At 37.4% G+C, this 27,693-nt stretch overlaps 1 protein-coding gene across 2 annotated transcripts in view; it reads right to left on the bottom strand.

Moving 5' to 3' along the window:
- Window positions 1–27,693, bottom strand: part of Cert1 (ceramide transporter 1) — a 107,980-nt gene that overhangs the window by 46,180 nt on the left and 34,107 nt on the right. For both annotated transcript variants that reach the window (XM_036206753.1, XM_036206754.1), the window contains exon 3: window positions 24,149–24,265. In XM_036206753.1, coding sequence (XP_036062646.1) covers window positions 24,149–24,265 — 117 coding nt within the window. The remainder of the gene's footprint in view (window positions 1–24,148; window positions 24,266–27,693) is intronic.

The following is a 27,693-nucleotide window of genomic DNA, read 5'->3' as shown; positions in this document are numbered from 1 at the left end:
AGATATAAAACCTTAGACTCACAAATATTAGATATCTTCTTTAATATTGTAACTGTAATTCTTGTTTGATAATTGTTTTGTTATATGTAATTTTACTATGTAAAAGTTAAAATCTTCCTTAAAAAAAAAAAGAAAAGGGGAAGTGCTGTGGATATCGCTCTGTACAAATAAAATGCTGTTTGGCCAGTGGCTAGGCAGGAAGTATAGGCGGGACAAGAGAGAAGAGGATTCTGGGAAGTAGAAGGCTGGAGGGAGACACCGCCAGCCGCCGCCATGAAAAGCAACATGTAAAGACACTGGTAAGCCACAAGCCATGTGGCAAAGTATAGACTAACAGAAATGGGTTAATTTAAGATAGAAGTAGTAGATAACAAGAAGCCTGCCACGGCCACACAGTTTGTAAACAATGTAAGTTTCTGTGTACTTTCTTGGTTGGGTCTGAGCGACTGTGGGACTGGTGGGTAAGAGAGATTTGTCCTGACTGTGGGCCAGGCAGGACAACTCTAACTACAATTCTCAGCATCCACATGGTGGCTTCATAACACTCTTTAACTTAAGGCTTGGGGGATCCAATACTTTCTTCACATGTGGGCACCAGGCATGCATGTGCTGCACATACTTTTATGTAGATAAAACACTCATACCCAATAAAACAGAATAAATAAATCTATTAATAAAATAAATTATAGTAAATCAAATGCCTTTGTTGAAAAATCCAGGTATCTGTACCATATCATTTGCTGGAACATCACATTGCACCTATTATGGTTTTAAACAAGTGTTTATATCCAATAGCTGTACTTTGTTTGAATGGAGGTAAACCATATAGGCTTTTCAAACATTAATGCTTAGAGACAAGTACTGAAAGCAAAGGAACAATAGCTATATTATATATCATTTAATCCCAGTCACTAAATTTCCTTTCCTTCCCTATCTCCTCTACCTTTCTTTTCCTTCCTTTCCATTGAGACAGCGTCTTGTATGGATTTCATAAGACATGCATGCATGTATGCACGAATGCACAGAAGCATGCAGAGAGCAAAACTATAATGAGAGAGGATGTCAGGGTACAATGTAAGTAATGACTAAGAAAAGGTAGAAAATTTTAGGGATGTCTATTTGTCAAAATGCAAACTAAAATTAAATTTAAATTTAAAACTAAATTTAAATTAAAAATCAGTGTAATTTGAGAATATAAATGTATTCATAAGCCTTTAAGCTGATTTCAGTATCACAGAATCATACCAAAAGGGATCTGTAATTTCAGCATTTACAGTTCACCGAGGAAGACTTCTTATCTTATAATGAGGACTACTGGAAGTCCCACAGCAAAGGTGCTCTGGAGGCATTTTCATTTAAAGTGGCTAAACTTTTTTCTTCTCTTTTTACAAGAATGCTAACTTGTAAGTTTAGTATTTCTACATTTTAATAGTATGGATTTGGTAATTGCCAAGGACTGCAATTAGAAATAGGAAAAAAAAAATCTCTCTGTAACAGCCAAAAAAATGTAAGGACTTTCAGAAATTAAGTATCTCAGATACCTATGTGAGATGTGAGATTCATTTCTAAGCAGGAATTAAATACAATATAGTTGTCTACAATTTACAGTCCAACTTAGAGACAATTAAAACAGATTGTAGACATTTTCATTTAAAATATTCAAAATTTAACAACTTGGCCTTGAAATGCAAATGCATCTGCTCTTCTCATTTACTTGCTCACACCCAGAAGTCTGGTACAGAAAAGTTGATGTTAGTGATTCATTTAAAGGCCTTGCAACAAATCAAAACAAGAAAAGCTTTACTAACTGCTTCTTACACTACAGCTTTTTAGAGTCTCTCTTTCTCCAATTCCAGTATCTTAAAACAGGCAGCACCACTTTGTTACAAAGACATCATAAAATAGAATCCTTTACAGTATTGACATAATATATGCTATGCCATGGATAATAAATGGATGTTCATTATCAACACTGTATCTCTTTTAACTCTCATAGTTTTCATTAAATAAATTACAGAAGTCAGTCCAAGGAAAAACAAAATCCAGTAAACAAAGAAATTTCAATTTCATTGTTACTCGGTGTAAATAATGAAGATGGCTCATTGCTTGAGATCTGTAACTGCAATAGTTTTAACAAAAATGAGAGCTGCAGAATATCAACCACAGTTCCCTATTAAAAGCATAGCTAGACTGCCACTTTAACACACACACATAGTGCTCAATTAGTTCTGTATTTATTTCAAGTCAAATCTATCATCAAATATGTTAATATGAAAAGAAAAACTCAGAGAAACCAGTAATAATTCTAAAGGAACAGTAATTATTTTGAATATGAACAAGCAACAATATTAATTTGAATTTAAAATGTGTTTTAAATTCTGGGGGAGAATATAGTAGATGCAGATGGAAATGGGGAAATTATAATCACAATACAGTGGTATGGTTATTAGTATAGTTTTAGGGCTAATCCTTGAAAGGAATGCTAGTCTTTTTTTTAATCTCACTTACTCTCCCACATGAAAGAAACCCAACCCACAACCTTTAGCCACCTACCCATGAATATTCTGAAAACACCAAATTCTACCTAAGACTGCCAACCCAGATTTCAAATAGTTACCACAGGAATGCCTTTCCTTTCCAAATATTTGTTTTAATATTCCCTCTTTCACTGTTCTGGAACAAAAACCTCTTCTTTCTCAAGTTTGCAGAAGTTTATAAGGAATATTTCTGAACAAGCTTTACACAGATATAAAATGTCATCTAGCCAAGGGCACATATTAGAAATATATATAAAACAAAGTTTATCTCCAAACATCACAGCAATGAGCCTATAACTTTATTATATTAGAACACTCCTTTCTTACAAAAAGCAAACAGAAAAACCCCAACAATCTCTCTCTCTCTCTCTCTCACACACACACACACACACACACACACACACCAGACAACCAAATCAAAGAGAATAAAGCAGGCTCTCTGTCCACTAGAGGGAGTCGTTAGCACTTTTCAAACACTGTGTTTGGAAAGCCGACAAGGGTGACTATTGGTCAAAGCACAATAGTAACCTTTAGACTAATTCCTTTATCCTATGTGCTTGGGATTTTTATATTTAATAATATTATAACTTAAATCATACAGTTCAAGGCCATTAATTTAATAAAATAATAGAAATGCCGACAAACTTAACTACCTTAAGTTATTAGGTAAATTTTATAGTTTAATTATATGGGAGATTAATTTAAATATTATCATTTTGCATCATTAATCCATCTAAACCCTAAAAGAAGTGGCATATAAATACAGTAAATACTGGATTTAAAAATTTAAAGCATTTGCTTTAAAAATTCTTTTTCCCCGGGCTGGAGAGATGGCACAGTGGTTAAGAGCACTGGCTGCTCTTCCAGAGGTTCAATTCTCAGCAACCACATGGTGCCTCACAACCATCTATAATGGGATCCAGTGCCCACCTCTGGTGAGCAAAGGAACATGCAGACATATCACTCTTATAAATAAATCTTTAAAATAAAACAAACAAACAAAATTTTTCCTACTAATGATCTCTGGCAAGCAACATAGCAAAGAAACTGAGGCAAAAACTAATTTCCATATGATGTTAAAAATTACACTTATTATTTTAACTATGGGAAGGGAGAAAATATAAGAATATTAACATCAAAAGATAGGACGTTTCTGAAATTGAAATTCTAAAGCCCAAGCAACTGAATTGTAAACTGTTGTGAATATCAATCTGCCACCCATATTATATGGAAGCAAACCCTACAAGAAGCAAGATGCTGCATCTTAAGAGAGCAGTGGAAATCTGAGTGGCTAGATAGGTATTTCAGCAGTCAACAACCACCTGTAACTCCAGGTCCAGGGACCAGATGCCCTATTCTAGAGTCCACTGGCACCCATACTCTATTTAACTCTTTTGCATGAGATAGCAATATGTTGTTATACTCTTTTTTTTTTTTTTTTTTTTGGTTTTTCGAAACAGGGTTTCTCTGTAGCTTTGCACCTTTCTTGGAACTCACTTGGTATCCCAGTGGCCTCGAACTCACAGAGATCCACCTGGCTCTGCCTCCTGAGTACTGGGATTAAAGGCGTGCGCCACCACCGCCCGGCTGTTATACTCATTTTTTAAATTTTTTTTAATTTTTATTTTTTTTCTGTTATACTCATTTTATAGATGATTTTTATGTACTGTGTTCTGGGATTAAACATGCCCTCCAGGTACCCTGGCTCATAGTAGGTACTGTATTCTAGACTCTCAGAGAAAGGCAGGTGTTGGAAAGGCCACTGAGCAGTTGAAGCAGGGGCAAGAAAAAGACAGGAAATGAAAGGATGTGGAGGCAAAGAGGGGAAGCAAAAGAAGAAAAGGAAAGGGGAAAGACAGGAGCTGCTAAAAGGTTGTAATGGGCAGGAGAAGAGAATCTACAGACCTGATCCTCAGACCTTAGGCTAAGACTGCTACAAGGACCTTGGATCCTGATGCCCAAGGCCTGTACAGGGACTATATAGTGCTTACAGGATTAGAGTGCCAATAAAAATGGCCTGTAAGGGCTAATTAAGAGGGTGTCTGTCTCTCGCTGCTGCTTCCTATTTACTGTCGAAAGCTGTTAGAGACCAGTATTTGAAGTGTTTCTGGAAAAGGAGCAAGCACTCTGAGCCATCTCTCATTCTGTATCTGTTAAGCAGCAAAGTACCATCTCTCCCTCCTTCCAAGTGTGGCAACCACTATTCTGGCTCTATGTTTGTCTACATACATAGTGGCCTTCAAGGTTATTCTTTAAAATAGCCAGTCAAGTCTTTTGTCCACTCCTGAACTGTTTTTGATGCTGTGGTTAGGTTTTAGAAGTTCTCTGTATAATCTGAATATTATAAGAAAAATGCAAGTATTTTTCCAAAGGTAAGATCTTCTATATGAAGAGTGTTTTAATGCAGCAAATGTGTCAACTACCATGATGGTGAACTTGTCTGTTTTCTGTTGCTGCCTGAAACTTTGGAGACGCACCTAACAAATGACTGCCAGACCCAACGTTATGAACATTTTGCCAAGTTTTTATGATGATTTTAGGAATTTCCTCAATGGATGCCCCAATCTTTTGACATTTCAAGATGATACTGTCAGTCACCTACAAAGTTCTCACATGAAAGTTTTTTAAAAGGTCACAAAATAAATCTCATAATGTGTTTGAAGTAATTTTATTATTTGGTATTGAGCCACATTCATAGCTATCTTGAAGTGCATACAACCTATGGCCTGTACCAGCTATATCTCTGATCCATGTTGAGATCATTGTTTTCAATATGGTATGAGGCAAGGGACCAAATATTTTGATTACTATGGCTTTATAGTAGGTTTTGATATTAAGTTATGCAAACATAGAGCACATGTTGCCTTTAGCATCTTCTTTCATGGTTTTGTTTTGATTTTGGTTTGGTTTGGTTTGGGTTTGGTTTTTCGAGACAGGGTTTCTCTGTAGCTTTGGAGCCTGTCCTGGAACTCATTCTGTAGACCAGGCTGGCCTCGAACTCAGAGATCCACCTGCCTCTGCCTCCCAAGTGCTGGGATTACAGGTGTGTGCCACTACCGCCTGGCTTCTTTCACGTTTTACAATATTTTTATCTATGTGTATGTATTTGTGCGCTTTTGTGTGCAGACAAACATGGAGAGCAGGTGTGGGAGCCTCTGAAGCTGGAGCTATGGCAGTTGTGAGCTGTCAGACATGGGTGCTGGGAACCAAACTTAAATGCTCTGGAAAAGGAGCAAGGACTTGTGAGCCATCTTTCCAGCCCCATTCCCTGGCTTCCCTTCCCTTTCTTTCAAAGGCTAAATTTCCTTTATTTACTTGAAAACTGCGGAGGTTTGAATGAGAACGGCTCCCTGAGGCTCGGATATTTAAATCCCTGGGCCCTAATTGGTTGAACTGCTTTAAGAAGGACTGAGATGTGTGGGCTTTTGGAGGAGGTTTGCCACTAGGGGTGAGGCTTTGAGATTTCCTAAATATAGGCCAGGCTTGGTCTTGGGATCTCTGATTCCTGATCGTGGATCAGGATATAAGCTCTCATATACCTCCAGTGTCCATGCCTCCTGGCCTGCCCGGGGCAAAGTTCCACAATGATGGCCATGGATCACCCTCTGAAACGGTAAGCAAGTCCCTAGTAAACGCTTCCTTTCTAAGTTGCCTTGGTCATGTGTCTCTTCCCAGCAACACTACAGTAACCAAGACAAGTTGGTACCAGGAGTAGCATATTGCAGTGACAGGCCTGACCATGCTGCTTGTTGGTGGAATGTGACATCTGGGACTTTGGATTGGAAAAGCAGCTGAATGCTGTAGGTGGAACTCAATGCACCAGCCTAGTAGGAATGTGGAATAGTGTCGTGCTGAGAGCAATGTGGACTCTGGAGGCCCAGCTCAAGGTTTCAGAAAGATACAATATTAGTGGTTAGGGTACAGACTTTTCTTGTAATATTTTACCAAAGAATGCAGTTGCTTTTTGCCTTGTCATAAAATTTGCCCGAGGCTAAATTGAAGAGTTTTGGACTAATATTAATGGAGGAGATTAAGCCAACTTAGTAATGACTATGTCACATGATTATTAGTGATCACTCTTACACAGATCTACAATGAAAAAGAGCAAATGGGGTAAAAAGAAATACAAAATGTACAGTTTAAGGAGAAATAGAGCCCAAAAGAATGTAATGTTGAATCCAAGCCTTGGGCTCAAGTATATCATTAGTTTAAATAAAGGCCTGATGCTAAATAGTATAGAGGGAGTGGTGTTCTCAGGGAGAGATCATTTCCACCTAATCCTGCAATTTTTGAAAAGAATAGGCTTTATGAACTATGCTTTTAAAGAGCAATAACAAAGGAAGTTTTATGCAAATATAATTCAAGGAGGGGGTCAAATTATATCCCAAGCAAGCAAGCAAGCAAAAACTTGGCAGCTTCAGCCATGTGGTTCTGGCTTTAGTCAGGAAAGATACAGGAATAAGCAGTTATGGAATCTTCCTCAGAGGTTAAGGAAAGCTTAAGCTAAGGCCAAGTGAGTGGCAGGGGAGTTTCTGCAAGGAGGCTGGGAGAAACCACTGTGAGAATCTTTGAAGGTGAAGCCTGAATTGCATTGGAGACCTCAAGATGTTGGGAGATGGTTAGAGCCATAGGATACTTGCTAGGTAGAGCTGCAGACAGGGTGTGGAGCCCAAGAGAGGTGTGTTGCAGTCAATGAAGCTGGAAGGAGTGGGAGACCTGAAGAGCTACAACCTAATAAATCCTTTAGTATAAGATACAGAGCTACAGGATTTAGAGTTTGTCCTGCTGGGTTTTAGTCTTGCTTTGGCCCAGTATCTTCTCACTACACACTCTTTCCTCCCTTTTAGAACAGTTATGTATTTTCTGTGCCACTGTATGTTAGAAGTATGCAATCTGCCTTTTGACTTTGTAGGATGTTATAGTTAAAAGACTGGCTTGAGTCTCAGAATAGATTTTTTGACTTTTAAACAGTGTTGAGACTGTGAAGGACTATGGAGACTTTTGAAGTTGGACTGAATGCATTTTGCATTATGATAATGGCTATAAGACTAAGGGAGCAAGGGAGCAGAATATGGCAGTTTGGATGGAGAATGGCCCTCATAGGCTCATATATTTGAATACTTGGTCCCTAGTTGGTAGAACTGTTTTAGGAGGTATTAGGAAGTATGCCACTAGTGGTAGGCTTTGAGGTCTCCTAAACACATGCTAGGCCCAGGCTTAAGCTCTTTGCCTCCTGCCTGTGGATCAAGATGTAAACTCTCAGCTACTGCTCCAGCACCAAGTCTGCCTGCCTAGATATGCTTCTTGTCATGATGTTCATAAACTAACTTTCTGAAATTGTAAAGCAACCCCTCAATAATGCTTCCCATTTCTAAGTTGCTTTGGTCATGGTGTCTCTTCACAGCAATACAACAGTAACTGGGACAGGACTGTTTTATTCTATCTTCTTTGGCCTATACCAGTTGAACACGTCATGTATTCTGTAATTCTCAAAAATATAATTCTTAGAAATATAAGAATGTTACAAACACTTCAGGACTACATACATGTACGTTATACCTCAAGAAAGACACCATACTGCAGGACACTCCCCGTAGTTCTACTCCAGTACTTCTAAAACCAGCAAGTGTTCTTAAGAGCCATCTCTCTAGCATCCCTTTCACTTCCTTTGACAGTCTTCATGACTGTTCAAGTCTAATGATTTCAGTTAATTCCTAAGTGTTCTTTTTGATGTTACTGTGAATTTAATTTTTGTTATTTGCTTTTCAGATTGTCATCGTTACTGTATAGAATGTTAAAGGTTCTATAACATTCCCAAATAGCACCACTGACTGTAGACCAAGTGCTCAAATACATGAGCCTATGGGGGAAATTTCTCATTTAAATTAGCACATTTAGGCTAGAGAGATAGCTTAGCAGTTAGAAGCACTGGGTGCTCTTCTAGAAGACTTAGGTTCAATTTCCAACACACGACATGGTGGCTAACCATGATGTGTAATTGCAGTCTCAGGGGATCACATGCCCTCTTCTGGCCTCACAGGCACCAGGCATGCACATGGTGAACAAACATAAATGCAAACAAAATGTCTATACTCATAAAATAAGTAAATAAAAAAATTACAATATGCCACGGTATATAATATATACTCCCATCCCAAAAGGAAGGAAAAGGACACCGTGAGAAAATACTGGGCCAATGTAAGACCAAACACATCAGGGAAAACAACAAATTACGTAGCTCCATGCCCAATGTCTGGGACTTTAGTTTTAAAGGGCTTAGGCAGACCTGCCCCTTCAGCTTTGCTGTATGCAAGATACATCTCTTTCTTGGGCTGATTACATTCCCTGTACAAAGCATGAGATGATGCCTCATGGTTCTGGCATCTCCATCATCTGGGGGTTCCTCCTCAGACCAGATCTCACTCATGTTTCTTCCTTTGAGTACTTCATATTTGAGCACTGCATCTGTATCACTCCCACACCTCCCTTCTATAACTCCACTTTTCTCAGGTTTCCTTCCCGCTCCAATTAATATTTCTTGTTTAATTATTATTGCTACTTACATATATACATCTGTATATATGTGAACATATATACACATTCAATGTATGTATAATTTATTGAATCCAACTATCTTGGCTTATATATTTATGGTGATCCCTTGGGACTGGACAACCTATATGGAGCTTGTCCCTGGAGGAAACTGATTTATCCCTTTCTCAGTAGGCAACGACCACCTGTAGCTCTTCTTCAAGGGGTAGGATCATGTAGAGTTTCTCCTGTTTGCACTGGCATGTCAAGTGGTGATGGTGTTATGCTGCTGGTCTTTTCAGGAAACCATCCTGTTGAGAATTCATAAGTGCATTTTCCATGTCATGTCTAGAAGACACTATCGAACAGTAGACAACTTTGACTTCTGGTCCTTATAATCTTTCCATCTACTATTCCAAGATTTTCACTGAGCCTTAGGTGTAGGAGTGAGTTGCACTGCAGATGTACCAGTTAGGGTTGAAAACCCTAAAGTCACTTATTTTCAACATTTTGGCCAGTTGTAGACCTCTGTAACAGTCTCTATGTGTTACGAAAAGAAGCTTCTTTGATGAGTTGAGAGCTATCCTTAAGCTATATTTAGTATAAGCATTTAGAAAACAGAGGTTATACTGTTTTCAGAACCTGGAAGTAGTAGGATCTCCTCTAGTAGTATGGCCTACTAGTGGTATCTCCTACTAGTAGATGGCCTCTCTAGTAGCTGGCTAGTTTTAGAGCAAAATTCCTTCCTACTGAGTAGGGCTGAAGTCTTATTAGACAGTTGTTGGTTATTCCCAGGACAATACTACACTACTGCACAATTGTAGATATCTTGTTGGTCCAGTCATCATTGTGGTTTATAGGCTTTCCAGTTGGGTAGGACTGCCAATGGCTCCTCTTCCTTGAAATCGTGCGTGGCACCTTTTAAAACTATGAGAGTCACCACTCACAAGGAAGGCTTCCAGTCCAGTTCCATCCTGATTCCTCCAAGTCCTATGGCTGAAGTGTGCCAAACTTTGGTTTCACAGCTCCACCCACTAAGCTTTTAGGGTCTCTGATTAGTAACTCCAGTATGGCCACATGTTACCTGGCCTCAGCATCTCTGAAACCTAGAAAGAAGAATCCATGAATGCTCACTCTCTGTTTTTCACGTTTCCAAGAATCAATTGCTTTTGTAGGATTTCTTTTTTTGTAAGCTGGAAGCTTAGCTGAGTGAGATATTGCCAAGAGGGCACCTTTCCCATGGTTCCAGTGGAGAGCAGGAGGCCACTCCTTAATAATGCCAGTCTCAACAATTATAGCTTCAAAGCAAGTGCCTTGACTGTAACACTAAGCTTCCTAGTGCTTTTTCTTTCCAAACTGTACATTTTGTATTTCTTTCTGTCCCACTCATTCTTTTTCATCATATCTGATTGCATAAGAACTGTAAGTAATAACCATGCCACAGACCTGATACTATGCTATCTTGAAATTAACTTGCCCAAAGAATTAGTCCGCTACTTTTTAATTTAGCTTCAGGGGAGGTCTTAGCATACTCTTGAAGAAGGCAGACAGATTCTTTACCCAAATTTCACATGAATGTCCTTTAGCCCAGTTTCTAATGTAGACCTTGCTTCCCTCTGAAATACCATGACCCAGGCTTCTATCTTCTGAATTCCTCTCAGTGCGTACTGTCTTCCAGGCACCTAACAACTCTGCTGACAACACTCAACTGCACTGTTTAGTCCAGAGTTCCAAACACAAGGTCAAGTTATTCACAGTAACAAACTATTCCTGATAACAACTTCCATATTGTTTGCTTCTGTGTTGCTATAGTGAAACACTGTAACCTAAAGCAAGTTGTAGATGACAGTGTTTCATATGGCTGATAGTTACAGAGGGAGAGTCCAAAATGGTGAGGAAGGTATGGCATCAAGCAACCAGTCCAGGTAACAAGAGAGCCTATTTATAACCACATGCAGAAAGCCGAGAGTGTAATGGATAATCTTGCTCAAGTTGACTCTGTCTGGAATCAGCTAAATCCCAAGAAGCTTGGCATGCCTATGAGGAAGGGGTTTTTGTTTGTTTTTGTTTTTGTTTTCATCTGGTACTAGAGTCCTGGAGGACTCCTGGAATGCTGCTGGTCTTTGGTCTTTTTTTGGAATTCTGAAGAAGTAGGTTTCTAACACCAGATTGGGACTGTTAAGACATTCAGGGCCTTTCTGGTAGGAGACAGTCATTGTTAGACTTTCTGTACCATTTCTATAGCCTGTAAGCCACTCTGGTAAATCTACTTTTTATGTTTTCCCCTGCCTTGAATTTTTCCTTCAAATTGTTAGTTTTTATTTCCTGTATTTTGATACATACATCTGTGCACCTGGTGTGCAAACAGCTCAGCCTATGGGGACATAGTTCATTCAACTTACCGCATGCTTGTATCAATTTATTCAGTTTTAGCTAGGCTACCAATTTGTTGGCATATTATTTTTCATAGTATTCTCCCACAAGCCTTTTTGTAAACTAGTAGTAATGTTCTCTTTTTCATTTCTGTTCTTAGTGTTCTCCTTTCATCTTTTAATATCTCTGGCAAAAGGTCTGTCAATTTCGACTCTTTGCTAAGAGAAAACTTCTAGTGTCGATGCTTTTTTGTTTTTCTACACTATCCTCTGTGGTTCCCCACTCACCATCATCATCAGTTGTTTGCTGTTGCTCTTGTCTTGTATTCTTCTGCTGGCTTGTGCTCAGTTTGTTTCCCCAAGTTGTAAAATTAGTTTGTTCCTTTGCAATTTTTTTTTTCCGGAGCTAAGGACTGAACTCAGGGCCTTGCGCTTGTTAGGCAAGTGCTCTACCACTGAGCTAAATCCCCCAAGCCCAGTTCCTTTGCAATCTTTTGTTGTTAATACTTTACAGGTACACATTTCGTCCTAAGCACTAATTGGTATGTTGTGGTTTCACTTTGTTTGGTCTTTAAGCAGTTTCTCATTTTCCTTGGATTTATTCTTCTGTCCATTGGTTGAGAGTATGTTGTTTACTTTCTTCTTCTGTTAGGAATTTCAATGTCTATCCAGCTATGGTTGGTTAGGATAATTTGATGACATCTTTTTAATTAACCAAGACACATGATATGTTCTAGAGAATGTTCCAGATACACCTGAAAAGCACACATACTATTTATTAGATCTAACTGGTCTTTTTACTATGCCTACTTGGTCTACCCACCACTGAAAGTGGATTGTTATTTTCAATCATTAGTACAGAAATCTGTTTTTTCCCCTTCAATTGTTAGTTTTCCTTGCAAGTATTTTAAAGGTCTGTTAATAGGTATGTAATTATTATATCTTCTTGTTGTGTAGTAAGCCTTTTATTAACATACACCATCCTCTTTTGTCTCCTGATCTGTTCTGACTTAAAAGTCTGTTTTATTCGATACAAATATAGCCACTTAGGTTGGTTATTATTTGGATGGATTCCCCCCACCCAATACTTTTATGGTTTATGTCTGGAGCTAAATTGAGTGTCTTGCAAACAACAAGTAGTTGGAACATGGCTTTTATTTTCATTCTGTCAATTTCTATCTTTTCACTGGAGAGTTTGTTTAAAATAAATACTGATAAGGAAGAATTCTCATTTCCATTTGTTTATGTTCTCTAACTCTTCTCTGATCCCATGTTTCATGCTTATTGTGTTCTTTTGTTTAGTTAATTTGGGGAAATGTTTTGAGTTTATTTTTTAATTTTCTTTTATGTATCTTCCTCTTTCTTTGGAGTTGCTTGGGATCAAACCTAGAACTGCTAGACATGCATTTTATTGAGTTATATCCCTCTATTTGTACATTTCTTATAGCTATTTTCTTTGTGGTTATGAAACTGCAGTATAAACACCCTAAGGTTGCAATAATCCAATCAGAATTCACATCCACTTATTACCTTCCACAGATAGTGTGAAATGATAAACCACGTCATTGTGGATGCCTGTCATGGTCATCAACTGACTGCATTTGGACTCAACTAAAGCTCAAGTCTGGCCACTCCTGTGAGAAGGAGCAGGGTTGAAGATTTTCTTGAGCAGGTTATCTGAAGCAGGAACAGCGATACGAAGGTGGTGAGCACTCTCTGATGGCAGCCCAGATCAAAGAACCTGGAAGAAAGAAACTGCTTTTTGCTTGTCCTCACTCTCTGGCAAGTTCATCTATCCTCTTCCTTCACCATTCCTTCACTGGTAGTAGAACCTGTTTCTTCAGGATTAAAAGTATACTGAAGACCAGCAGATCTCCAGGAATCACCCAAGCCTCCAGTGCTGGACAGGGGCTGCTGAGATGTCCAGCCTAGTATACTGATCCTTGTACACCAGATTCTTGCCCTCAGTGGGAGGCAGCTGGGGTTGAGCTACTCAGAGTGCATTCAGTAAGCCAATCTAGTAAATCTCCTTTTAAATATATGTATTCATTTGATCAGCTCTGCTCTTTTAGAGAAACCTAATAGAGTCACAATAGTACTAGACCTTAGACTAATAATAATCCTTGAAAAATATGTAATAGTCTCTTATGTAGAAAACAAGAAGTAATTACAAACTGTTGTTAAAATATGGCTAGCTTTTATAATTGCTGTGTTTTTATCTTTATTGAGATCTTTATTTCTTCATATGACTTACTGTCTAGTTTGTTTACACCTTACCTTATAGGATACCATAAACAGTCCTTGAAGAATGGGTCAAATGATAATAAACTCAGATTCTCTTTATCTGAGAATGTATTATTTTTTCTCTCACTTCTGAGGGAAAAGTTTTGCTAGGTATAGAAATCATAAGTTGATAGCCATTTCCTTTTAGTGATCTGTATAGACAGGCCTGCTGCATCCTGGCCTCCAAAGTGTGATGAGAAATCTGCTGACAATATTGAGACTCCTTTGTGTATGATGAGCTGTATTTCCTCTAGTGGCTTTCAGGATTCTCTTTGTCTTTGGGAAGTTTGATTATGGCATGTTTTGGTATATACACATCTTGTAGGCCTCTGAAAGTTCTTAAATGCATATTACATTTGTCTTTCATTAAATTAAGAGTTTTCAGCTGCTTTATTTATTCTTTTATTCCTTTATCCCGTTATAACACAATGTGTATGTTGGTCTGCATGTTACTGGCACCAACTCCCGTGGGCTCTGCTCTGTTCATTTCTTTCCATCTTTCTTTTCTGCCAGTCAGGTCCATTTCTACTGTCATAGCTAACTTCACCTTTGCAGGTCACTTTTTCATTTATTGTGTGTTTCAGCTACAGACTATCTCTACGCTTCATTTTGGATTCTTTTTTTTTTTTTTTTTTAAAGATTTATTTATTTATCGTGTATACAGTGTTCTGTCTGCATGCATCCCTGTAAGCCAGAAGAGGGCGCCAGATCTCATTACAGATGGTTGTGAGCAACCATGTGGTTGCTGGGAATTGAACTCAGGACCTCAGGAAATACAGCCAGTGTTCTTAACCTCTGAGCCACCTTCTCCAGCCCCATTTTAGATTCTTTATCTGTTGATAATTCTATTTTTTTTTTAACAGTCTTTGGTTCCTCAGAGCATCATTAAGGCAGCTGCTTTAATTTTTTCTCTGCCAGATTAACCTTCAGACTTTTCTCAGGGACAGTTTCTGTTTTGTTCTGTTTTTCCTTTGAAAGCTTTATACTCTCCTGCTTCTTTGTATGACTTACAATTATTTTGCTGTTGCAAACTGGAATATTTAAATCTAGCAATGTCGCAACTCTGTCAACTGAATGCTCTTCCTTCAAAGCTTTGACATTGTGTTATGGTGTGTTTATGTTATTGCCATAGGCTGCCTCTGTGCCTAGGCTAAAGCTGAGGTGCAAGGTAAAGTTGTCTTAGGGCTGTCTTGAGCTTGTGTTGTTTCTTGTCTGTACAAGTCACTTTCTTTCCTTCCTTTTTTTTTTTTTAAACCATTTATTGATTCTTTGTGGATTTCACATCATGCATTCCAATCCCAGCAAGCCACTTTCTAATTTCCCTTTTAAGCTCAACAGTTTAAAAACTCATTGTTTTTTTCATTTGGCCACCAAAAGGGAAAAGAAAAACAAAAAGTGAGGGAATGGAACTGAAAATCACTTCAAAGGCATGGACAGATGCTCAGTTGTTAAGCTGCTCTTCCAGAGGACCTGGGTTCAATTCCCAGCACCCACATGACAGTTCATAACTGTCTGTAACTCCAGTTCCAGGGGATCTGACACCCTCGCACAGACATATATGCAGGAAAAACACCAACACACATAAAATAAAATAGTTTAAAAAAAATCACTTCAAGAGAAAGGGGAAAGATTTGCCCTAAGTGGGACTATGGATGTAAAAACCATTGCCCACTTCTTTGCTTGAAGCTCTAATAAAGAACAGCAATAAAAATCACAGGACAGATTCCCCACCCATAACACAGAGTTCTTTGTGCTCTGCCTGGCTTCCACAAACTAGGTGCACAGGTGACAGCTATGGGGCTAAGAAGAGAAACTGGTGTAGGGCTGAGGCTAGCCCAAATTAACAAAAATATGCCATTTACGCCTATCCTGAATCCTAGACACTTCAAGCCTTCCATAGACTCCAGACTTTCAAAGTAGTCACTCACATTAGACAGATTTTGTAGTGTGATGTTTTTAGAGGTGTCAAAAAGGATTTCTGCTCTGTGACATCATCAAATTCTCTCCAATAATGGCTTGAAGGGAAAATGTACATGAAAAAAATGAATGTTTTTAAATGAAGATTAACTGCTTAAGTTTTAAGACGAGAGGTAGATTTTTTCTATTTTTTCTCTTATAATTAAAATACCATGGAGTCTATAAAATACATTTAAGAGACAATTTGCAGCATGGATTTAAAACACAAAATAAGACCTGTCAAATTTAGCCATATGGGAAAGATGAAATTAACTGAATGAAAAGAGCTGAAATTAATTAGAAAGAGACGGCTATTATAAACATCTTAGGATGCTACTTTTTTTGATAACATCCTAATTAATGATGAATGGTCACATGATTCATTAAGTTTCATCTGTATGTAAAGTGAGAGTAACACCTATTTTTGAAGGTACTCTAAAAACAATACTCTTGGGGCTGGAGAGATAGCTCAGTGGTTAAGAGCACTGGCTGTTCTTCTAGAGGACCCAGGCTCAATTCCCAGAACCCACAAGGCAACTCACAGCTGTCTGTAACTCAAGTTCCAGGGGATTTGACACCCTCACACAGACATACATGCAGGCAAAACATCAATCAATGTACATCAAATAAAAATAGTAAATCATTTAAAAAAAAAACCAATATTCTTAAATGTCTAATTATTCCTTTTATTCCTCAACATATCAGAGGGGTAGGACTATAAACAATCAAAAAACTAAAGAAATGAAGAGTAATATAAGTATTCCTGGCACTGGCCTTACTTTAGTCAATTCTGTGTATGTTTTATGTGTCTGAAAACTATCAGAATTGTTTGTAATGAAAATAGTATTAGCTCTGGGGTATATTCACTTATTCTAGTGTCTATTCTACCTCAGTGTACTATTCACCCATCAATATCAAATGAACCAACCACATCTGTCAAGCAATAAAGGCAGTATAAAGTGCTAGTTAGACTATCACTAAAAGACCTGAAAGAAAAGAATCACTTTGTATTCTTTGATTTTTTTTTTTTTAAAAGAAACACCTTTTCTCAGTTAGAGTTCGATATATACATAAAGTTAGCAAACTGTCTCCACTACTGTCAATATGTGTAAGCAACGCCACCCACCATTACTTTTCCTTATCAAGTATGGAAAAAAAGCAGAACCCTATGTTTTAGTGACTGCCAGAAATCTTCCCATCTAATTAAAAATTCAAATACAACATTAAGCTATTGTACAAAAGGGCAAATAGTTGTCCCATATAATTTAATGTCTTCTGTAATAGCATTGAGACAGTTACTTATATACAGATGAGCTGTTTTTTTCCCTTACCTGTTTCTTATCTAAAGAAATATCTTAAAAGTGAATTGCAGACTGACAAAACTAGAAAATACCATACTATTAGTCACATATGTAGTCTATTGTTAGTGGACAATATGTAGCTAAACGTTTTAAGGCCTTATACAAGGTAAGACACATTTCCAGAACATGCCACTAGGAAGGACTAGAAGCAGAGCCCTGGAAGGCAGACAGGCAGGGAAAGGCGCTCTAGGTAGACCAACGTACTTCTCACTTCAACAGGATGATGGCTCACTTCCTGGAGCTTCTCCCTCTCCAAGGCGAAGGATGGGGTTTTCCTGCCAAAGGGAACTGAGGGACTTTCAAACCGGTCTGGAATAAATCTGTTTCCTTTCTTTGTATGGCTTATGCAGTCCTCCACAATAGCCCAACCAGCCAATGCTGGGGAGAAAGAGCACCCATCCTACCTCCAAACATAGAGAAGTTTGGCTCTGCCAGACAAACTTGAATTCCATCTTTGGATCCCCTTTCTACTTGGGGAGTCTGTCTCTTGGTGCACTTCTGCTTTTAATAAAACCTGATTGAGTCCTGAGGTCTTGCTTTTCCTGCCTTTTTACTCTTTAATTGAAAAAGAGTCCATTCTTACATCCCTAGACAGTCTCAGCATGCCAACTTCACAAATATGACTCTTAATCCCATTCTTAACTTTCAACACAAATAATTCTAATTATATGATTAACTGAGACTGGACCAAGGGTGATCAGCTTATATTAACCTGGTATGTAAAAGAATCAGGTTCTTTTTTTTTTTTTAATTGGGTAGTACCACAAGTTTAGGCAGCAGAAGCTGAAGTCGAACTGAAGCCAAAGATGGCAAAGGATGTGACAAACCAAGGAAGCAAACTAAAAGAACAGTGGAGAGAACAGAAGTCACAAAGAAGTGAGAACTATGACTGAACAAGAAAAGGATGAAATTAACCCACATCAACTGTAGGTTGACCGGAGAGCAAGAGTTCTATTAACAATAAGAGCACTTACAAGTTACATGCACTGCTGAAATCTCTGATAAGCATGGTGGTCTATACTTTTTTGGGGTTGGGGTACTCTTATCACTTATTATGGAACACAGACTGGCCTCTATTCCTACACCCTAAAGAGCATAATTTAAAGGAGTGGATCTTTCACATCCATATTTGTACTTTGTCAGATGTTCAATATTCATCTACTCTAAGTAGACAACCTGTCCAACTCTTTTCAAGTAATTGCACACTTTACGCTTCCTTCAGTACTGAGTGAGAGTGTCTGCAGTCCCATCCCTCAGTAACACTTGGCCCTAGTAAGTTTTGTCTTTCGTCTTTGTTTTGTGGTACTGGAGGCTGTACTCAAGGCCACACACATACTTGACATTCTTTCTGAACTTTTCTTCATACTGATTTATGAGAATTTCTCTGATAAAATGCTCCCAATTTATTTTTGATATTTTTTATTTGTTGAAATTAAAATACTGCAATTGTGTTTAGTCATTATCACAAGAACTTTAATTGTAGAAAACACCAGGGATAATATCACAATTTTAAAAAATAACCCTAATAAATAATTTACACATTTCTTTCATAAGTTAGTTATACAGAAAATGCCTACAGAGGCCCTTTACTATAAAGGCACACCCTTACCAGAAAAATGTTCCTTTAATTCAAATAAAAACCAATCACCTTAACTTTACATTCACAAAGTTTTTAGTTTACAAATACTAAACATTATTCTCATTTGGAAGGCAAACTACCAAGAGATTTAACTATGAAATAAAACTTTATCTTAATAAGTAATCTATTTAGTGCTATCTCAAATCATAAGTACAGAATATTAATGGACTCAACAAAACAACCCACAACACTGCTTCAAAATAAAATTACTGGTTTCATATATAATGGCCTTCCTTTTCTATATATGAAATTGAAAACAAATCATTCATTTCATAATACCTTTGCAGTCAAGTGGTGGTAGTGCACACACCTTTAATACTAGTGCTCAGGGAGGCAGAGGCAGGTGGATCTCTGTGAGTTTGAGCTCAGCCTGGTCTATAAAGCGAGTTCCAGGACAGACAGAGCTGTTACACAAAGAAACCCTGTCATGAAAAACCAAAGACAAAACAAATTACAAAAAAATTGGAATTTAGTGCTTTCCTTTCACAGAAGTTATTATTTATCATCACACTAAAATATGCAATGTCTAATGTACTGAGAAATATAAATAAAAGTCATCTCTTTAAGACTATGTTCACAGACAGCAAGTTATTCTGGGATGAATATACTAGGGAAGGAAAAACACAAGTAGACACTGAGTACAGAACTCTACTGTATTGATGTGAGTAATCACTCTAATGCCAAACATTAAGATGAAAGGGGGGACTTGTGGAGACTTCAAATAACATACATTTCAACCCACAAAATTTATTTTCTAACACTTTACATTACTTAAGTTATAAATTTTATGTGCCCAATCCCTGATAATTCCTACCAATTAATATAATTATATCTGAGCCCGTATGGACCTTGTAGTCTAAAAGAAACATATAGACATGAAGAATGTATTAAAATATGAGAGGGTTGGGGATTTAGCTCAGTGGGTTCGATCCTCAGCCGGGGGGTGGGGAGGAGGAATATGAGAATACCCTGAATCAAGAAGTCCATGATTTAAGTGAACAAAATATTTCATGTAAATACGTACTACTAGTAAAAGTCCATGCTCTAACATTGGACAAGCTACTTAATCTGTGCCTCAATTACCTATGATAACAACGCTATTATCACATGAGTGTATGGGTAAAATGAGGTAAGTATATAATGTAGTTATCACCACAGCTGGTGATACATTCATCCTCAAAATTATTCGCTGTCACCACTACCACTTTATTACTGAAGAAGTCTTATAAAACAGAACACTTGCTTCTCATACATGTGCCTGTAAGAGTCAGAGAAAGTGAAGGCATGTGCTGTATACATGCATGACATATATTAATATAGAAAGCCTATAACATAATGAGTATAAGAGCATCCTGGGTAGGAACAGAAACCTTCAATCCTTCCAGATGTCAAATATGAATAAAACCTGTCAGGAACTTTTAATAAAAACTAATCCACCACGAGAACCAACCCAACCCCACCAACCAATCAAACAGACAAAAACAAAGAATATCCTTCTAGTGACATCAGAACAGAGAAAGATATGTTTAGTATTCCAAGTGGCCTGTCCAGCTATCCAAAAGGCAGGTAATAGTCAGAGAAAGTAACTGTGAATTGAATTGAATGAGCTGGAATTATCAGAGTCCACACTTGTTATGCCCTACATGTTTTTGGATACGCCATGTAAGGTTACTTTGCTCACCTGCTTGTTTTTATTTGGAGACGAAGAAAGAGGTAACATATATAGCATGCTATCATATTTTATTCTACAGCAAACTCATGAAGCTTATGCATCTAGTACATAGTAGTGGCATGACTCAAACATGTGTCTGACTGTAATACTAAAACACTAACCAATATGACATATTGCCTTTTATGGAAAGCCAAGAGAAAGAAGGGGGAATTCATAGGTAGCTTACATGAATATGCTAGGAGAATCAGATGATACACTAATTTTCAAGAGCTGAACTTAGGAAAACTGTGTTCCAGCAATCAGCTTTCCAGTGGAACTGATACAAAAAAGAATCAATACAAATCAAATCCTACAATAGAATGAACTAAAAGATAGCAGCATTGTACACAAAATATTTAATTTTACTATAAACTTGTCAGCTCCTTGTAAAATAATACTTTCTTTGCTTTTAGGATGGTAGAGAGAAAATGAACCACAATAAAGCAATAAATAAACTCATTGGTACTTTGTGATCTCTAGAAAGTAGGTCTTAATGTCATCACCGCCTTAATAAGTTGGTATTAATTTTAAAGATCAAGTTAATAAATATATGCTCTTTGCACTCATCTTCACTCAAAAGAGAAAATAAAAACTTGCACAGTAATTCAAGTTGGACTACACTGAGGAAAGAGAGCAAAATAAAACTTGTATCAGAAAAAAAAGAATAGCCTTTAAATCTAAAACAACTGATCAAATCTTTAAAGGTCATGTCTGCTAAAAATACAGAAACTAGTTCTACTTAATGACATGTTTAATCACTAGTGAGAGGACTAGCCCTGAAGGAAACAAGAATATAGTCTTACTTTCTGTATGTGCACATTTAGCTATCTTCATTGAATATTCAACTCTTCTTCCAGAGACACCACATGCTCTAATTTACTCAATCTTGTGACTCCAAAGCCTTTGCTTTTTCAATTATAAACAGAGACATTTGCTTGTAACATGAATCTAAAAGGTCTTATTATTAAAAAACCCACGAGCCAGGTATTGGGATGTTGAAATATCAGAGAAACAGAACAGGCCACATCCAACCTCACCTCGCCAATTTTTCAGCCAATCTTGTTTCCTCAGACTGAAAGCCTCTGAATTCTCATACGAATGGATCTCAGATGAACTGTTGCTAAAAGCCAAAAGCTTAACAGACTGACTCTAGTTCCTGGGTTTTCATGCCTTATATACCTCTCTGCTTCCTGCCATCACTTCCTGGGATTAAAGGCGTGTGTCACCATGCCTGGCTGTTTCCAGTGTGGCTTTGAACTCAGAGATCTGGATTGATCTCTGCCTCCTGAATGCTAGGATTAAAGGTATGTGTGCCACCATTTTCTGGCCTCTATGTCTGTCTAGCGGCTGTTCTGTTATCTGACCCAAGATAAGTTTATTAAGGTGCACAATATATTGGGGGACACAATATCACATTTGTTACTTTGTGTGTGTGTGTGTGTGTGTGTGTGTGTGTGTGTGTGTGTGTGTGTGAGATCTTATCTATTCCTTACTACAGCTTTAATCAGAATGCCACAACTCACAGTTGAGAAAAGCCCTGGAAGTTAGTCACAAATGCCTAAAGTCACATTGTAGCAGAGACTGCTGTGAGTCCATGTTGGTTTGACTTCAAAGCAATCAAATTCTAAAATACTGGCTCATCTTATTTTTAAATAATAAAAATGACCATAATTTTCCATACACACACACACACTCTCTCTCTCTCTCTCTCTTTCTCTCTCACATGAAGTTATAACACCAAGATAACTAAGACTTAGAAAACATTTTATACCAGCATACTACGAAAATTAAGGGAGAAAAGAAATTTATCATAATTTTCTAAACTCAAAATAAACCAAGAAAGGAAAAGGAGACCTAATAAATCATTGGTACCAAGAATAATGTTCTCATGGCACACTAGATGAAACTAGTTTTTCTTGTTTTGTGTTGCTTGTGTTTTGTGGCTGTTAAAAATAAAACAGGTGTGTGGTGATATACTGTATACCCTAATAATCTTCCCTGAGGATCAGAGGACAGAGCCAGCCACTAGATTAGACATAGAGGTCAGGCAGTGGTAGCACACACCTTTAATCCCAACACCTGAGATCTCATGCCTTTGCTTGGGAAACACACACATCTTTAATCCCAGGAAGTAATATGGCAGGGCAGGGAAAAGTTTACAAGGCTTGAGGAAACAGGAACTCTCTCTCTTTAGGCTGAGGATTTCATAGAGGTTAAGGACTAGTGGCTGGCTGTTCTGCTTCTCTGATCTTTCAGCTTTTACCCTGATATCTGGCTCTGGGTTTTTTATTAAAAGACCATCTAAGATTTTGAACAACACAGATATTTCAACTCTAAATGTGTGAAGCTCATGTGAACAAGTACAGACAAGTATGTGAACAGGCACAAATTATCTTAGGTCATTTAAGGATGATATAATGACCACAGAACTTTACCTATGCCTTGCCACACCACTGAATTAGTAGTAAGGCAGAGTATTGGTATGTTTCTTAGTCTACTTATCACTTACAGCAGAAGTCAAAGATTAGCTTAAAATTATAAGGACATGACTTAAACATTAATATCAGTTTCTAGATGCTTTCTATAAGATCGATCCATAGTTACAAAAATCAAATGATTTTCCAATGGTTGTACTCTGAATCTGCTGAAATGATTATAATGACTATATAAATTAACACTGACGTATTTAAGCATTAGGGTCTTACAACTGTATGTTATTCTTAAAATCATTTCAACAAGATAATTTAAAAAATATTATTTATAAAGCAGATCCTAAACAACAAAAAATCAGGTGGGCATAATGGTGCATGGCCTTTAATTCCAGAACTTGGGAGTCAGAGGAAGGGGAATCTCCATCAGTTCGAGGACAGCCTGGTCTACATAGAGTCCCAGGATAGACAGGGCTACATAGAGACCCTGTCTCAAAAAACAATAACAAAATCAACGTATAGTTTATAAAACAAAGTATTTTTATTTCAATTAACAATAACGAATTATTTATTATGATACATACCTTCAATTGAAGTGCTGGACAATATCTAACTTTTAATCTTAATCTTTACCATTCCACCAAACAAGGTTCCATTTTTCAGTAACACTTTATAACTCTTTACATTGAAGAACCAGTCTGTCTCCATCTTAGGCTTAAAAACCATCTTATAGTAAAGACAAACGAGGTCCATTCCTGTTTATGAGTAAACCTGTTTCTCAAGGATTGTGCTATGCCCTACCCATAATCTTAACTACAAATGGTTCTGAACTGCCTATTCCAGAAATGACAATCATGTCTTTGTTTCAAAAGTTGTTTATAACCATTTTGCAACCCTCCCTATGTTCCAAAATGTTATATGACTACTTATAACTACCTTCTGTTAGGACTACCTTGTTATGACAACATTGCAACCATTTCTTTGTTTCTGGAGGTCATTAGGACTAATTTGTTATGATGTTCTGCTCCTGTAACCCTGCCTATTTTGCCTGCCAAATTCCCCACTTGGAAACCCCTTAGCCCTGAGCTATAAAAGCCTTATCTTCCTCACAGTCAATGCTGATATCTCAAACCCCACCTTATGTGGAGGCACCCATGTACATCTATGAAAAGGCTTGCTGTCTTAATTAATTTGGCCATGATGATTTGGGTCAGTGGTCTTTCTCTTCCTATCTTTGGAATTGACAACACTGTCAAGATTATTTTAAAAGAGTTATCACCAAGAATACTCCTTAGACTTCCATGAGCAGGTAAGCATCAGCAATCTTACCTTATGCTGTTCAATGGCATCTATCCACTGCTGTCTGTGATCTGGATCCTGAGCACGAAGATACCAAACACTATCGTTAACACTGATATCAAACCGGCATTCATCAAAATCATGAGGCTAGGGAAACAAAGAACAAAGAGAAAAGCAAAGTTAATTATATTCTTAGAAGTGCAGTTCCCTTCAGCACAAATGCTGAGACTTCTTTTACTTTTTAATTTTTCTACTAAAATATTTCAAGATGTCTCAGACACTGTCAATCACATATAAAATCCAAGTTTCATTCACTACTTACATAAATGATTTGACACATAATCTATAAACATCTATTTAAAAAATACAGAAATAATATTGTTCATCAAATAATTTGTTAGCTTAAGAAGTGGGAACATCATCACAAAACCATAATTTACAAAAGGTTAAAGTAGTTTTAGAGAAGACATCTACTATCTCCTTCCCTTTATTTTATTATTAAAAAGTAAATTCCAGGGGCTCGGGCAATACTAACTCCCAGAACAGGAGCTACTGGAAGTTAAGGGTTGCTGTAGGGGGGGGAGTGTTGCTCATGTCCCACATTCATGCAAGCAACTAGTGAAACTCACTGGATCACACACACAAAGGTATGGAAGTAGAAGCAATTTAGTTATTGGGAAAGGGAAGGGGGTCACTGTGAATGGAAGGAGGATGAGAGAGGTAATGGAAAGGAATATAATATATACATAAATGAAATGTCATAGTCAAACTTGATTATAGATAATTAACATATTAATTAACAAAACTAAAACATTTAAAAAAAAAAAACCAAAATTCCCATTGAAATTTAAAAAGAGAAACAAGTGTTAATGTTTCCTTCCAAATATTGAAAATTAACTTTTACATATCTAGGAATATTTAATGTCAAGGAAGTTCCCAATGGAAACCAACAAATAAAGCAAACAGAAAAAAAAAAAAAAAAGATAAACAAAAGCTAGAGCAAAGTATGCATCAAAGTGCAAGCAATAATGGAAAGGTCAGTCTTGGTTTTGGACTGCTGGTAAGTGAGGGCTGGTGAGATGGCTCAGTTGGTAAGGGTGCTCCTACACAGGCTAGCTACCTAAATTTGACAGAAGGAAAGACCAGATTCCAGAAAGATATCCCCTGATCGCCATGTGCGTGCCATGCATTCCCCACCTACCCAAAATACATAAAGAAAATGTTTTCTCCCCATTGAGTGAATTCAAATATGACAAGATTGCATCACATTTACTACTTTTTCTATCAGATAGGGCAGAGTCAATTTCCTCTATGATCAATCTCCCCTTACAGGGGAAGGAATCCTCCTGGGTATGTAACAATAAACTTAATAGGTAAACAGAATCCTACATATTGTACTTTCAGGGCTTATTTTTTATTTTATCCCTCTATTTAAATACTGTTCTGAGATCTCTTTATCAATTTACATCCCCAAAACAATATAACGCCATGATGTTCTTTAGTCTATAAAGCAATTTCTCTTTAAGACAGTAAGCCATGGTTTTGAGTGGCAAAAAGAAACAAGTTAAACATTTCCTGGATCACTATGCCCTCAGCATCATGGTTAGGAATATGGCACAAAGCAAAGAATAATAGAAAGAAATAAAGGGGAAAAAGATGGTAACACATACCTTAGTAAATACAAATACAGACTAAAAGATGTTGACATAAGAGAATAAACTCCAGATATCTAAACAGCGTAACCGAATCTAGTTACTGAGAAAGCTTCTTGGAGGGAAACAATACTACAATGAAGAGCCAAGCAAAGAAAGGAAAGTAAATGATCACTCTACCACTGTAATTGGCACAGAGGTTTTCCAACTTTTATTCCACTATCACTTTCATTTCATTTGTAGCCACGATTCCTGAAAATGTTTTACATTTTGTATTGTCTTCAACATTCTCAATAAAATTTAAGAGAAATAAAAGGAAATAACCACATACAGTTCAGAATTCATTGCTTTCTCCAGCAAACTTTCCCATGAGCAAAAGGAAGTCATATCTAAAATCAATCTAAAGCATAGGAGGCACATATGAGACATGGACTGTTGGTACACAACACTAAGGCATAGGAGGCACATATGAGACACCGACTGTTGGTACAAAACATGCTGCAAACACAGGATCTTTAAACCCTAACAAAACTAACAAAGTGAGAGGAACTGGGTCCATGGTATAAAAGAAATGATAGATTTGATAAGAGAGCATGCTTGGAAAAAAATAAATTGATGATAAAACTTTAATCAAGTTTTATTTTGTGCATCACCCTGTTCACACCACGAAACAGAATAGATTGCTTGACTTCATTTAAACTCTCCTTTTGAGGCAGGGTTTCATTTGTAGTCCAGGTTGGTCTCAAGTATGTGCTCTGATTGCCTCAGCTTCTTTGGTGCTAGGATTAAGGGATGTACCCCAGACCCTTCCTGACCTTCACTGAAATTATTGTCTTTGTTCATTATGTGCTGATTTTGTTTTTAAAATTTTTGTCTAAATATTTATCTTTATTATTATGTGCCCTTAACAGTCTCAGATTCAGGCAGTTCCTCTCTGGTCTTGGCACTAACAAGTATTACTAGAAGAAAAAGTGAAGGATAAAGGCCCAAAGGTGAAAACCTTTTAAGAACTGGTAAGACATTTCTCCTTCCTAAAGGAGGAAAAAGAGGACTTAATTTTTAATTTTTTTTTTTCAAATTTCCTTATTTTGGATATATGTTGGCTTCATGAACATACCATGAAGCACCTGTGGTCAGAGAACAACTTGCAGGAGTTACTTGTCTCTTCTACCATGCATGTTCTAGGAACCAAACTCAGGTCATAGTCAGGCTTGACATCAAGTACCTTCACATACTGAGCTATCTTGCCAGCCCAAGACAAAAAGTTTTTTGAAGTTAAAGCACCTTGCAATGAAAAGTTAAGCTAAAGTAAAGCTAGTACAGTATAAGAAAAAAACAAATAAACAAAAAAAAAGTTGGTGTAGCAATAAAATAAATAGGTTAAAACTCTAGGGCATGGTGAATGGATTTGAAAAATATATATAATATATTTCTGTTACTATCTTAGTCAGTGTTCTATTGCTATGAAAAGATGCCATGACCACAGCAACTCTTTGTTGTTGTTGTTTGTTTGTTTTCTGAGACAGGATTTTTTTTGTGTGTAGCTTTAGTTGTCCTGAAACTCACTATGTAGACCAGGCTGGCCTTGAACTCACATCCACCTGCCTCTGCCTCCTGAGTGCTGTGATTAAAGGCATGCGTTGCCACCACCCAACTCACAGTAACTTATAGGAAAACATTTTATTGGGGCTGGCTTTCAGGTTCAGAGCCTTTGGAGTCAAGTGTGCTATCACTGAACTCTGCCCTAGCCCTTCCACCTTTTGTTTGTTTGTTGACAGTTTCGTACTGAATCTGAAGCTCACTAACTGGCTAGATTTGCTGGACAGTCAGCCCCCAGGGTTCTTCTGTTTCCAGCTCTCAGAGCCGGGTATAATACAGGTCTGTGCTGCTGTGCACAGATTTTTGCATGGATGATACGGATCT

This window comes from Onychomys torridus, chromosome 15, assembly GCF_903995425.1.
Source record: "Onychomys torridus chromosome 15, mOncTor1.1, whole genome shotgun sequence".
NCBI classification, from domain to species: domain Eukaryota; kingdom Metazoa; phylum Chordata; class Mammalia; order Rodentia; family Cricetidae; genus Onychomys; species Onychomys torridus.
This window is presented reverse-complemented; position numbering and strand designations above follow the sequence as displayed.